The sequence below is a fragment of the Paecilomyces variotii genome, assembly GCF_004022145.1.
Source record: "Paecilomyces variotii strain CBS 101075 chromosome Unknown C8Q69scaffold_7, whole genome shotgun sequence".
Taxonomy (NCBI): Eukaryota; Fungi; Ascomycota; class Eurotiomycetes; order Eurotiales; family Thermoascaceae; genus Paecilomyces; species Paecilomyces variotii.
The window spans coordinates 314,370-330,857 of record NW_021167146.1 but is presented as its reverse complement, the minus strand read 5'-3'; the positions used below and the strand labels follow the sequence as shown (position 1 = coordinate 330,857).

At 25.1% G+C, this 16,488-nt stretch overlaps 1 protein-coding gene across 1 annotated transcript; it reads right to left on the bottom strand.

Moving 5' to 3' along the window:
- Positions 1–14,500: 14,500 nt before the first annotated feature.
- C8Q69DRAFT_470036 (hypothetical protein) lies at positions 14,501–15,670 on the bottom strand. The gene is made up of 3 exons (XM_028630802.1): positions 15,255–15,670; positions 14,767–15,197; positions 14,501–14,712 (listed from the first exon to the last, which is right to left on the bottom strand). The coding sequence occupies exons 1-2, from the start codon at positions 15,369–15,371 to the stop codon at positions 14,910–14,912; spliced, it is 405 nt and encodes a 134-aa protein (XP_028484030.1). The 5' UTR covers positions 15,372–15,670; the 3' UTR covers positions 14,501–14,712; positions 14,767–14,909.
- Between the last annotated feature and the right edge of the window lie 818 nt (positions 15,671–16,488).

Genomic DNA, 16,488 nt, shown 5'->3' with positions numbered 1-16,488 from the left:
TATCTGCACTATCTTATAGAAGCTATATAAAGTAGGCTTATATATAAAGATCTAGAAGTATAAGTTTATTATCTCTAAGACTAAGTTTTTAGATATTATTATTAGCTAAGACTATATTAAAATAGACCTAGATAAGGTAAAAATAATTGCTAAATAGAAGACCCTAACCTATATAATTAATATATAAGCCTTTATTAAGTTTAGCAACTTTTATTATTAGTTTATTTATAACTTTTCTAAGATAATTATACTGCTTATAAATTTAACCTAAAAAAAGTCCCCTTTAATTAGATACCTGCCTATTAGTCTAGTTTTAAAGCCTTAAAAAAAATATTTATTTAAGCCTTAATCTTAAAACTATTTAACTAGATCTATAAGGTTATAGTTAAAACTAACTTATTTAACTATATATTAGCTAGAGTTATATCCTAGTATAATAATAAAGGAATCCTATATCTTATTATATTTTTTTTAAAAAAGCTCTTTATTATAAAGTATAATTATAAGATTTATAATAAAGAGTTGCTAGTAATTATCCGCTGCTTTAAAGAATAATACCTTAAGCTTAAAAATATATTATTACTAATTAAAGTTATTATAGACTATTATAATCTAGAATATTTTATATTAATTAAGCTGCTGAACTAGTAATAGGCTTATTAGTTTAAATTCCTATCCTAGTTTAACTTCTAAATTATATATTAATCTAGAAAGTAAAGAATAAAGCTTAATATCTTAACTAGGAGGTTAGAGGACCTCCTTAAGAAGGGAAATAAATAGCTATAATATTAGAGCTAGATAGTCCTAAAGAAGAAAAACCTTAATTTATAGATTTAAAGATCCCTAAAACTAGAAGCTATTATTAAGAATTAAATAGCAAGATATATCTGCTTTATTAATTTAATAGCTTAAGAGGTTAAAAATCCTGCTAAACCTATAGAAATACCTGCTTAATTTACTCTAAGAAATTAACCTATTTAGCCTAGAGAACCTATTTAATCTACCCTATTGCCTAATTAGTCTATTAAGATTATTTAATCTATTAAAAAGATAATTTAGTCTATTAAAAAGACTATTTAGCCTATTAAAAAAATAGCCCAGCCTATTAAATAAGATTAGTTAAGTCTTCTTGCTGCGCTTAATAAATTAAAGTATTTATCTAATATTAAAAACCTGCTAAATATAGCTTACCTATCTAATAACTTAATATAATCTATCTTATAAGCCTTAGATTATAAAGCTAACTAATATCTTAAGATTATATTAGCTAACTATTAGTAAAGAGGAAAATATCTATATTATAAAGATTATCTATATATTCCTAATTATAATAAGCTAAAAGCCTATTTATTATAAGAATATTATAATAAGTATATACTTAAATACTTTAGAAAATATAAGCTTTATAATCTAATCTTATAAGAGTATTATTAGCTAAATATATACTAATATATAAATTACTAGACCTAGAATTACTATATCTGCTATTATATTATACTCTTAAATAAAGGCTGCTAAGGAATCTTATATTAGCTCTCTATCCTTAAATGCTCTTAATAAAATATCTTAATAGATTTTATTATTAGACTTATACCTTATTAAGATTATAATACTATATTAGTTACTATAGACTAACTTATAAAAATAAGATATTTTATTCTCTATTAGGCTATCTGTAATATTAAAAAAATAGTATAATTATATATCTACTATATATAAAAGCTTTATAGGCTATTAAAGACTATAATATCTAACTAAAGCCCCTAGTTTATTACTACTTTCTAGAAATACCTAACCTAATATTTAAATATTATAAACCTACTATCTACTGTCTATTACCCTAAGACTAATAATTAGACTAAAAGGATAAATACTATCTTAAAATAATACTTATATGCCTATATTAGCTATTTATAAAATAACTAGATTAACTAGCTATCTTTAACTAAGTTTATATTAAACTCCTACTATTTTAAGACTATTAAAGTATTATCTTTCTTTGCTAACTATAGATTCTATCTATATATAAGATTTAAGCCTATTTAGCTTATAAACTAGCCTGCTGTTAGAGATACTAAAGCCTTTACTAAAAAGATATAAGATATTATAGATTATATCTATACCTAGATTTATACTGCCTAAGCCTATTATAAAGAGCAGATTAATTACTATTAAATCTTAATTTATTATTATTATATAAGATAGTCTATTTAGCTAAATACCTAGAATATTTATATTTAGCGCCCCTAGAAGAAATTTAACTAGAAGAATCTTAGCCTATTTTATATTATTAAGATTATTAGCCTATATATTTACTAGCTTAACCTGCCTGCCTTAATATATATCTATTCTATATTTAATATTAGCTTGCTTCGCCCTATTACTAAAAACCCTATACCTAGATAAAAATAATCTTTACTATTGCTTATTAAAGTTAATAGCCTTAAAGAATAAATTATTAAAGATATCTTAAATTCCTAATAAAAATACTATAAGTATAAAAGCCCCTAACTATAATATATTATTAAGTAGTTAGGTTATAATAATTTAATTAAAGAGCCTATATATTATCTATAGTATATTTAGGAAATTATTATAAACTTCTATTGCCGCTATCTAAATAAGCTAAAGCCTAGAGATAGTCTTAATAGAGCTTAACTTTAAGAAGAAAAGTACTATTATAGTGCTAATATAGGGGATTATATAAAGAATTATATAATCTTGTAAAGATATCTTTAGCGCATAGCTTAATTTAAATTTAAGTTCTTTAAGTTATATCTTATTTACTGAGCCTATCTGTAATAGCCTATTCTAGTCTGAATTAGCTAGATAGAGATCTTATAGCTAGTCCTAGTATTAACTACCTTATTCTATTTATTCTAACCTGCTCCCTGAGCCCATACCTTAATATATATATATTTAGCTTCCTCTATTATATTTAGTATTTTCTTAATTATTATCTTAGCTATAAATTACTAATATACTTACCTACTCTTTAGAGATCTTATAAGACCTCTTATTTTAAATATATTAAATAGCCTTATAATTATTAAAAAATACAGAATAAACTTTTAATAATAATTTATAAAGGCTAGCCCTGCCTTAAGTTACTATAGCATTATAGGGAATATTATCTAATATATAACCTATATCTTTTCTTCCTAAATAGTTATACTAAGATAAGATATATAGTATCTTAATATTAATATTAAAAGGTATATAAAATAATATTTTGCTATAAATAGGGAAATTATTATAAACTAGGGCTATAATACCTAATCTAAATCTGCTAAGACCTAGAATAGATAATAAAGGATAATAAGATAATTAGATCTATATATAATAGTTAGATCAGCTAGTTATAGATAGAGCTATTAAGACTAGGTTATTTAAATAACTTAATAAAATAGATAGATAGATAAATAACCCCTAAAGAAATAGAAGTTAGATAAATTAGCAATTTATTCTAATTATTATAAAACTTAACCTTTAATTCTATTATATATAAACAGCTACTTACCTATATCTCTACCTCTTATCTTATATTCTGTTTAACTAGTTCTATTAGTTACCTCTAATAAAGAGCTTTTTTACCCTAGCTCTTTATAGTTTAAATTGCTTAATTAATAGTATATTAGGAAGAGAAAAGATATTAAGAAGTAGTACTAGAGATTAATATAGAGAATCTAAATATAGCCTAAAGCCTAGCGCTTAACCTAAATTAATAAATACTATTAATCCTAAGTAATTAGGATTAATAAATAATACTAGTCCTAATTAGCCCGAACTAATAATTATTATAGGCCTAGGAAATCTAATAAATTTAAGAAATATTATAGACCCTAAGATTTAATAAGAATTAAATATTATTAATACTAGACCTATTATCTTGCTAAGTTCTTAATATTAAGTTAATAGCGCAGTAATAGGAGCTTTATAAGATATAACTTAAGAATTATTAGAAAAGATAAATATAGCTGCAGTTATAAAGCTAATAAAATAAATAAATATAGCTCCTAAATCTAGGTCTATTATTAAATTACCTAAACCTTATTAATATTAAGCTAAGGATCTAGATATTTATTACTGTTAGTACTACTATATAAACTAATACTTTACCTATAATATATTAATATTTTAAACTAAAGCTAATAAGATAAACTATACTGCTGCGTTACTTTTAGATAATTATAAAATAGCTTAGAGTTATAGACCTCTTACTTTAGCTATAACTTTATAATAGAGATTTTAATAATAACTATTAGATTATCTTGAGAATCTATAATATTAACCCTAGACAGCTATTATATAATTCTAAAGGCTAAAATAATAACTAGAATAAACTGCTTAAGAATTTTATAATAAATTTAAGCTTTATAGAGCTAAATTAGCTTTAAAAAATAATATCTAGAGCCGAACCTTCTTCTCTATATTATAAGAAAATATATAGAACTAGTTATTTAAATATATATATATTCTGACTAATTTAGACTAACTAGCTTCTAAGACTATAATTATTAAATAGAGTCTTAAAAACTTTATTAAATCTTAATTAAAAGACTTTAAAAAGAAGGAATAATCTTAACCTTATATGAGAAAAAAGGACTAATTCTATCTATATATATAGGATAAGCAGAAGGATAAATTATCTTAATTAACCTCTATAAAGACCTATTCAGAATATAAAATAAGGAGGTTTAGATTCTTAAAAGAGTAAGAATAATTAATAAAAAAAGGGCAATACTTTAATTATAAGAAGAATAAATATATTAATAAATAATATCCTAATAAGATAAGGAAAGACTCTAAACTCCCTAAAGATAAAGGCATTAAGCTTAATATATTTTAGTGCCTTAAAAGTATAAAGCTAGAATTTATAACTTTAGTAGGTATATTAATTAAGGGTTATACTATAAAAATAAATATACTTCTTAATTCCTAAGTATATACTAACTTTATTAACTATAACTTTTTATTATATTATAAATATAAGGAGTTTTTATAAAGGCTAGTAGGTTATACCTTATAGATAGAAAACTAAATAATGCTAATTTATAGCTACTTCTCTATTATTATTAAGGTAAAGGACTTAGAAGAGAAAATAAAATAATATAAGATTAACTTCTAGATTATTTTTATATAGGAATTTAATATAGTTAGAAAAAATTAAAACATAATTTTAAGATTATTATAGTTATACTATAATAATCCTATTATAGATTAGAAATGCCTAACTTAAAGATACTAGTAAGAGGCTTTACCCTAGGTTAAGATTTAAACCCTATAAGTATTTATAAAGATAATGTAGAATTAACTAATCTATTATATATAAGGGGAATATATTAAAACAGATATAGAAGAAATTTAACTTCTCTTATATTATATATAATTCTAAGATATCTTTTTAGAAGAGAGAGCTAAAATATTACTTTTATTAGAAAATACTAGAATCTATATAATTAATCTAATTAATAATAAGTTGCTATTATAGGGGCCTCTATACCTATGCTTTACTAGAGAATTAGATATATTATAAAGGTATCTAGAAGATATATAATAATAAGATTAAATCTGGGCTTTAATTAGCCTAGCTAGATTACTAATTATTTTTATTCTTAAGAAAGATAATAAATTATATTTATACGTTAATTATTAAGGATTAAATACTTAAATAATTAAGAATTACTATTTACTGCTATAGATAAATAAGATACTAGATTAATTAATAAGTATAAGATTTTTTATAAAACTTAACCTCTAAGAAGCTTATTATAGAATCTATATATAAAGAGAAGATAAATAAAAGATAGCATTTAAAACTAGATATAGCTATTTTAAATATCTTATTATGCTGTTTAGACTATATAATACTCTAGCTATATTTTAAGCCTATATTAATATAGCGCTAAAGGGCCTATTAGATATCTGCTACATTATATACTTAAATAATATCCTAATCTTCTTAATAGATAAGAAAAAATATAAATAGTATATCTCTAAAATACTAGAAAGACTCTATAAATATAATTTATATATAAAGCTGAGCAAATATAAATTCTATAAGGAGGAAGTTTTCTTCCTTAAATTTATTATAAGATATAATAGGATTAAGATAAATCCTTTTAGGATTAAAATAATTTATAATTAGCCTATACTAAAGATCTTTTATAATATTTAGATCTTTTTAAGATTTATAAGTTTTTTTAAGAGATTTATCTATAATTACTCCTTTATTATAATACTATTAATAGACTTGCTTAAGGGCAGTAAGAATAATAAGAAGATAGGCCTATTAAAATAGATATTTAAAGTATAAAAAGCATTTAAAGATTTAAAAACTGTATTTATTAAACTATTAGTATTGCAGTATTATAATCTAGAGAAGCTAATTATAGTAGCTATAAATGCCTTAAGATTTATTTTAACTGCTATTCTATTATAGCTTATAAGTAAGGTAATAAGATAATAGTATCTAGTTATATACTTCTTAAGGAAATTTACTAAAATTAAATATTAATATAAAATATATAACTAGGAATTATTAGTAATAGTTAAAGTTTTTAAGTAATAAAGATACTATTTAGATAGCAGTAAATACCCTGCTTAAGTATAGACTAACTATATAAACTTATGCTACTTCTTTATAATAAAGACTTTAAATAATAAATAGGTAAGATAGGCGGAGTTACTAGCAGGCTATAACTTTTATATTAAATATAAGCTGGGTTATTTAAATATAGTTAATATACTATCTTAAAGATTAAACTATAAACCCTTAGAAAAAGAGTAAGAGATTAGACTGCTACTTATCTTATAGAAAAAACTAAAACTATATGCTTTAAATAAAGAAGATATTATAAGTAATTATAAATATTTACTGTTAAGACTATTAATATTAAAGGTTACTAATAGGGAGATAATCTAAAATCCTCTAAAACCTAATCTTCTAGAATTGCTTAAGCAGCTCTAATAAAGAGACGCCTTTATACTAAAGAAGATTAGTAATTTAGAGACTAATTAATCTAAAAGCTCTAAATAGATTATAAATAATAAGGGTTTGCTATAAAGATAAGATTAGATTTATATCCTAGATAAATATTTATTAAAGCAAGAATTACTATAAATTTATTATAATAATCTATATACTAGCTATTAAGAAGTTAGAACTATAGAAGAACTATTTAAGCAAAAGTTTTATTAGCTAAATATACAGAATAATATATAAGAATATATAAAGACCTATAATATTTATAAAAGGAATAGAGTTCCTAGATATAAGCTATATAAACAGTTAAGCTTACTATCTATAGTAAAAAAACCCTGGCAGAATATATTAATAAACTTTATTATTAGCCTGCTATTATTAACTTAATAGAGAGTTAAATATAATATAATCCTAATAGTTATAGACTAATACTCTAAGATAACTCTCTATATCTTAACTTAAGAAATAATTATAGCAGAAGACTTGGCTAACCTAATTATAAAAAGGGTATATTACTAGTTTAATCCCTTAATATTAATTATTTCTAATTAAGGATTAGTATTTATTAGTAAATACTAGACTAAGCTTTATTAGTATATATAAATTACTTAATTAATAAGTACTACTTTTTATTTATAGATAGATAGGCAGATAAAGCACTAGAATTAGATCTTAGAGTATTATCTAAGGATATATATAAATTATTATTAAGATAACTAGGTATTATTATTAGGTGTAGTAAAGTATATCTATAATAATATAAAGTATTCTACTATTAGATACTTATTATTTAAGGCCCTTTATAGCTTTAATCCTAACAGCTAAGATAAATATAATATAAGAATAAGATTAAACATTCTTGCTGTTAAGAAATAACTTAAAGAATTATTAGATATTAGGGCAAAGTTAGAAAAATACTTATAATATGCTATTAAGGTGCAAGCGAAGTACTATAATAAGAAATACACACTTAAATTATATAAGATAGGGGATTAAATTCTTCTATTAATAAAGAATCTATAAACTAATTAATTAAATAAGAAGTTAGATTATTAATTTTTTAGACCCTATAAAGTAATAGAGATAATTAAAAAGTAAGCATACTAATTATAACTGCCGAAGAGCCTAGGCAAGATATATTTAGTATTCTATATATCTCTACTAAAACCCTATAATTAATAAGAAGGGATAGAACTTAAATAGCTAGATCTAATTCTTATTAATAAAGAATAAGAATAGGAGATAAAAGAAATCCTTAATAAATAGATCTTTTATAAGAAGAAATAGTTCCTAATAAAATAAAAAGGATATTCTTTATATAAAAACTTATAGCAGATATTAGAAAATCTTATATATATAATTAAAGCTCTAAAAGAGTATTATAGTAAGAACCCTAATAAGGCTCTTAATATAGATAAACTGCCTAAGTAAAGGCAAGGTAAAGAAAAGCTAAAAACTAAAAAATAAAGTAAGATAGATAAGTAATAATACTTTTTCTCCTACTAGGTTTTTTTAACTATTATTAAATATATTGCTATATATATTATTCTTTCTCTAATTTTCCTATAGAGTTTAGAAGTTTTAAAGAGAATATAAAAGAAAAGAATTTTAATAAGAATAATTTAATTTAACTGGGTTAGCCCCGGCTAATAATCTAAATATAAGCCTATAAAATTATCTTACTCAGCTATTTTACCACTATAAAACCCCTTAATAATATCTTCCTCCTCCTTATTAAAGAATAGAGGCAGTCCCTATAATTAAGCAAATATATTTACTATATATAAGATATTACAGTTTAATAAACAGATTATTTAATAAGACTCTTAAAAGAGATATAATAATTCTAATTTAAAATATAATAGGGTTAGTAGAATAACAGCAGCACTAAGCTAGTATCTAATAATCTTAAATATAGATTTCTATATATATGCCTCTATAAAGAAAATATATATATTTATAGCCTTATTAAAAGACTCTAAATTATCTAAAAAGTAAGCCTTTTAGCTAAAACTCTAAATATAAGTTAACTTAGCCTTATACGCCAGCAGTATAAGGATATATAGCTTATAAAGGCCCTTATAATAGAGATATTTCGCATTAATATAAGAATAGACATACTATTGCTTTAAATCCTATACTAGGGCCTTTAAATAATAAAGATATATCTCCTATAAGATAGGAGGAAAGTCTTTAGTTAAACTCTCTAGGCTAGAAAGATTTATAATAGAGTCTGCCTTAAAGATAGTAAGATAATCTATTATTATATTAATATTAGTAATAATAATTAATATTATTATCTTAGTAAGAGCTAAATTAATTTAAAGAAGAGATATCTTAATAATAGCCTTAACTCTAGGAATAAGAGTTATAATAGTGTCTTAGGTTCCCTGGGTCTTTATACTAAAAACCTCCTTTATCTTTAACTTTTTTTATAGTTTTTTAGCTAGCTAAATAGAAGTTTTTTTTATTATAAGTATAGTAAGAGCGGTATTATTATAACTATATTTTAATCTCTAAAGAGAATATAATAGACTAGCCTATACCTCTTTATATATAGGAAGAACTATATTATTAAATATAAACTAATCCCTATATATCTTAGGTAGAAGATACTCCTCTATTAAGAGATTCTTTATAGACAACTTTAGTAAAAATACTTTATTATTATTATTAATAGCGGTAAATAGAGTAATCTATAAAAAAAAAGTTATTAATTCTAATATTATATTAGTAGTCAGAGATATAAAAAGAAGAGATAGCTTATTAAGCTACTTATTATCTATATTAAGCTAATAACTAAATAAATAATCTTCAGTTAATAGCTATAATAGCTTAGGGCCAGCTATAGGGGCCTTATTAAGAGAGCCTAGAATAAATAAAATATATTTAAAGTATTTAAGAGGTATTACTATATTAATTAGCATTATTATATAAATCTAAAGGGTTATAACTTATATTAAGCGCATGCGCAGGACCTATAAAGAAAATAACTTAAAAATCCTATTTTTAATATATCTATATAATTATTAGCTATTTCTATATTTAAACTATTAAAAGCAGTATTAAATAAGCTATAGAAACAGGAAAAGGATAGCTTAATATATAAGTAAAAAAATAGGAGTTAGTTAGTAAAAAATAAAAATACTCCTAATCTCCCAGGTAAAAATATTAAAATAAAGCTAATATTAGATAAATTCATATAATAAGCATATCTTAATAGCGACTTATTACTATTACTATAGCTATACCTAAATATTTAGATCTATATAATAAACTTTATATAGCTCGGGATAAGCCTTTTAAGGGGGGGAATACTGTTATAAACTAGGGCTACAATACCTAATCTGGACCTGCTAAGACCTAGGATAGATAATAAAGGATAACGAGATAACTAGATCTATATATAATAGTTAGATCAGCTAGTTATAGATAGAGCTATTAAGACTAGGTTATCTAGATAACCTAGTAGAATAGACAGATAGATAAATAACCCCTAAAAGAATAGAAGTTAGATAGATTAGCAATTCATTCTAATTACTATAAAACCTAACCTTTAACTCTACTACGCGTAGACGGCTATTTGCCTGCATCTCTATCTCTTATCTTATATTCTATTTGACTAGTCCTACTAGTTACCTCCGATAAAGAGCTTTCTTACCCTAGCTCTTTACAGAAATACTTAATCTCTCTAATATAGTAAGTACCTTATTAAAATACTATAGATACTATTCCTTTAACTAGCTATATATAATAATATTATTAATATATACTAGGATAAAATCTTATAGATACTATAATAACAATCTTTCTATATAATATTAGAAAAAGCCTAGAGTTATTAATAGGCCCATTAATACTATTATTAATTACTTAAGGCCCCTATAAGAAATAATAAATGCTATTTTTTAATAATTAGATAGTTACACTAACTATTAAAAGAATCTCTTAATAATATTAAATAATAAAAATATAGTAGCGCCCTTATATTTAATAAAAACATTATCTTATTTTAGTAATAGATATATATTTAAAATAAGTTTTTTATTAATATACCGCAGGTTAATAACTATTTATAGCTTATTCTTATTTTATATAATAAATGCTAATAATATAGCTAGCGCCTTTTATATTAAAAGAATATATTTTACCTGCCTTTTAATAATTAATAGATTAAGAATAAAGTCTATAGCTTTATAGTCTCTTAAAAAGAGGTAAAATAGCGCCTATTTTAACCCTTTAATATTGTTTTTATTGCAGAAATATACTAGTATATTAATCCTATTATTAAATATACTAAGGCCTTTATAAAAAAGATTAGTATACTTATTTAAAATATTGCGCATCTATAATTTATATTTCTTACCTTATATTAATAATATATCTGCTTATTCTACTATAGCACTAGTATTATTTATATTAATTATCCTAGTATCTATTGCTATTGGCATAGGATAATTAATATTGCCTATTAATTATATTATACCTATTATTAGAATAAGTACTTAAGATAAAGATATATAGCTAAGGAGTTAACCAATTCTTATCTATATAAGATAATCTCCTATATTTATATATAATAATCTTATCTTATTATAGCAGATTAAGACTACCGGCAGATTATTCTATATGCCTAAATTATTATTTCTCTATAGAATAAGTATTATCTAATATAAGTATACCTCTAGTATAAGATATTAATAAATATTAATTATATATCCCTAAGCGGGCTAAACTATAACTATCTCTATTATATAGATTACTTACTTCCTTTATAATAGTTATTTATAAGATCTGTCCTATAAGGACCTTACCGGTATTTAATATCTGCTAATAATAGCTTATTATCTAGATAAGTTAAGGATTATTTTATTTTCAATAAGAGTACTAGTATCTGCTATTATACTATAGGCTAAGATAGGAATAATATAATAATATCTAATAAATAAAGTTATTTTATTATTATTAGTAAGCAATATAATTATAATATTAAGTTAATAAGTAGAATTTACCCCCTAGTTGCTAATTCTTTTTAAAATCTTTATATATGCTATTAGAATAATATCTGAAAAATATTTATTATAATAGGCTTATAAAATATATAAAATATTTAACCCTATGTTTAAGCATATAGTTAATTTCTCCCTATTATAGATAAAGTTAGCTTATAAATATCTATACTGCTTTTAGGCCTATATAAGGGCTAGAGGCTATCCTTCTATAGATTATAATACCTCCTTATCCTTAATCTTTTTTAATTTTCCTTATTAGTAAGGATAGCTTTAAGAGCCTCTAAGGTTTTTAGATCTTTAGTATTTATATTGCTATCTAATACTATAACTATATAAATATAAGTATTTTTTTATATAGGATAATTATTATCTTAATACTAAGCTTTATAATAGCAATATAGATATAATAATAATTATCCTTTATAGGGTTATTATAGCAAATATAATAATTAAATATCTTTATCCCTACTTTTAAATACTACTAGCAGTATTACTCTACTAATAGCTATAATTAGCTCTTATATCTATATTAATACTTATACCTTTTAATAGCGCTAAAAGAGCCTATTTATATACTCTTATATAAGTAGTATTAATAATAGTCTATTATATATATACTAGGATTTCTCCTATTCTTAATATATATCTATCTTAATATATTATATCTAATAGCAAAATTGCTCTATAGGCTTATTTAGCTTAATATAAATTAATATTGCTAGCTTTAGATTTAACCCTTCTTATAGCTTACTCTTAATAGTCTTATTATTTATTATACTTACTTCTTTTAACAATATAATCTTTTATATAAGATAATTATCTAGTAGAAGTTTATCCGCTATAATAAATAAGAAAGTTAAGTTTTATATTTATTAATAAGCCTTAACTAGGTTATAATAAAACTTCTCTTTTAATAACTAATATTATTTATCTAAAGAATAAACTAATTTATTATATATCTCTTTAAGTAGGTTTATATATTATATTAATACTCTGCCCTTTAGGTAAAAGAGTAAGATATCTAATATTATATATACTCCTTTATAAGAAGCTATAATCCTAATTCTCTTAGTAAAAAATTAAATATCCTTATCTACTAGGTTAAAAATTATAATATCTTCTAGTTTTAACCGCTATTAATATTATTTATCTTTATGCTAGGATTTAATATTATAAGGCTCCTTCTTTTTATATGTCGGTCTCTATAATCTGCTGCTTTATATATATTATTTATATAATAAGTAGTTATATAATTAGTATTAGCCTAATTTAAAGCTTAATTAATATTAGCTTAATCTAAAGCTTTTAGCTAATTATTCTTATATTAGTTATCTTAGTTCTAATTCTCTAACTACTGTATTTAACTGCTTCTCTAACTTCTTAATATAATTTTCTAAATAATATTCTTGCTTTAAAAAATACTCTGAGAAATACTACTAATAACTTAGTTACCCTATTACTAATAATAATAATGCTTACTCTATAGATTAAATATAGTAATCTAGTCCTATACAGAATACCTATACCTATTTAGGTAGAGATACTATTAGAGTATTATAACCTATACCTTACTATATTTAGTATTTCTATACTTTTATATAGAGGTTCTCTACTCTCTTTAATAATATTATAACTAGGATATTACTTACTTATATTAAATTAGTTTATATTAAATAATTGTTAACTAATTTATAGAAATTATCTATTAGTTTATTATAATATATAAATAGCCTATTAATTAATATTATATAAAATTTAAACTGCTTTATAATATATTATACAGGCATTTTTTTATTCTTTCTTAACTTATCTATATCTGCGCTTTTTTCCTATATTAATTCTTATTAGTCACTATATAGATCTAATATTATATTAGATATTATATTAGCAATACCTATAGCAAGCATATATAATTTTATCTTTTAATCCCTATAGAAAAGGATATATTATCTAAGTATTATATATAGGATTAGGATTATATATAAGTAATAACAGTAACTAAATTAAATATAAGATTAATTAAAATTAAAGATAAGATAATATAAAGTTTTATACTGCTAGCCGCAGTATTATTTTTTATTAGAATTCCTTTTAATAGTATAAAATCCTAGCTAGATCTATTATTAGAATATACTACTATTTTACTATATAAATAGGGGGAAAGAGTAATATTAAGAAGTCTAGGTTCCTCTAATGCTAAAGATATCGCTATATACATAAGGTCATATAACCTACGTCATGTGCCTCTACACTAGATCTGGCGTAGCAATAATCTCTTGAGTGTTTCGTGCTCACTCATAGATGGCAAATCAATTACAAATTGACACTTTTTAGACCACTAACAAATCTTATGCTCATATGAATATCCTGCGAGAGCTCAATTCGATAATTCACTTGGAGAAGGAGGAGTTGGCAATGTTAGATTTACGTAGCTCTCGGGGATGTACCCCACATCAAGTGATTGGCCAGCTACTGCTTCCAAATCTGTCCCGATCCGCTCCCGCGCTCTGCTCACATCATTCTACAACTATGAGAATTGCTACATCTCCTTACTCTCACCGGTACTGAATGACATCAGTAATAACGAACTTCCCCTTCTACATCCCGAACTCCCTTCTGGTCTGACTGCGTGATCAGCATACCATACCGTGGCTGCCAAGGTCTTACGCTTTGATCATACGGCCATATGGGCCGGGAAAATGGAGAGTTCGTTCGGTAAATGATACTTCCGGTATTATCGCTTCTATCGCTCAATACACCTTGCTCCAGTATCTATACAAAGACCATTAGTAGTGCCAATCAATGTTCGCCATGCCAACTCCATGCTCAATAAATCATGTTGCGCAACTCGTGTGCGAAAGTCCCAAACTCATAAACTGCCCAGAAACGAATGCATGCTCGAAGACTGATCCTCATAAGTTCAGAATTTTTTTCATCCATAGAAGTACTGCATCTCGAGAGGCGCGTAATTGGTCTTTCTCCTGCGCCCCCGCCGGCAATGGTACGGTTTCCTCGACCAAGTATGCCCGACGCAGGTCATAGAACTTTCGCCGGCATATCGGGCAGCTCCCATCCCTTGTGCAAAGCCATCGATCGATACATGGTCGGTGGAATATGTGGTTGCAGGGTAATCGACGAAAGACTGTACTTGAATCGGTATCTTCGCAGCAAAGTTGGCAGCAGCCTGGAAACTCGCCAGCTAGATCGAAGGTCAGCTATTGCGGTAAGCAGTAAGTGAAGCTGCGCATATACTCACCGTCATCTGGGTAGTCATAGCCCACGTAGCAGGGCATACGGGCTAATTCAATATCCCGTTGACGCAGTGGTCCTTTGTCTGTCCGCGAAGGAACTCTCAGGTATGTAGTAGTAGACATTATGTATGTATGGAGTACAGTGATCAGGTTTGAGGAGATTTTGTCAGCTAGGAGAGACGGGGGAGGCTATATAATAGTATCTTTCTATCATGATTGAAGTTTTTGTTTGCTAAATGGACTGTTCCTTATGGTAGCAATGCCGTCATAAGCGTGAAATGGACGCACTTTTCCTCAAATCGCCATAATTACCCCATACCTCAACAGCGGACTTTTCTCGGAAACGTGTCACCGTATGCTGTCGCTGCAGATGAGCCACTAGATAATAAGTGGTTGCAGATCCGGCCTCGTTTTCAGCTTCGTCAGACGCGAAGGTGATTACTATCAGTCTTGGCAGTCATATGATGGTTATCGGCCGAGAGATCCTAAAATTTCGAGTCAATCTACCTCTGTCGTATTTACTTATCATGTATTCGACTCTCTAAATGATAATCTTTTAATTATTCCCCGAGATTAGGCACTATGGGATCAAAATGATTCAAAATTAAAGGGTTAGGGCATCAGGAATAGTCAGAATAAGGATTATCCTCGTTGGGGTTTAATTAATTGCTAACCATTTAAAGTAGAGCTACCTTAATTACTTAGCTTCTTAAAGGCCCAAGTAGGTAGGAATCTATAACTGCTTAGCAAATACATAATAACCGCTTAATAACTAACTGCTGGAGAAACTTGGCGTATAACTTAAAGAAATTAAAAGTAGAGGTAAATAATAACGGATTTCACGATATCTAAGAACTTAAAAAGCTTATTAAGGGTCTTGGCAAGCGGATATGGGTCATCTGACGGTCAGATGACCTGTGTACTTGTACTCTATCTAGCATCCCGGTGACACTGACTCAAGCAGGATTTGGGATAACTATCCAACTAATCAATTGACAGTTATCGTAATATGTTCTGGTCCAGACTGTTCCAGCTCCGGATACTCTTCGTTATTAGGTGGACAGAACGTCGGATGATGGTCTAAGTAACGTTTTCCAGTCATACGAGTGTTCCGATATTCCAAAATGCTATCCGTCCTCTTTCCCGCGTTGACTAGGTACAGATTGAAGATAGGGACCTCAGATATAGACGCAGTGATACTGTGCAATGAGTAAGCCATGGGACTCATGCCCGAATATCG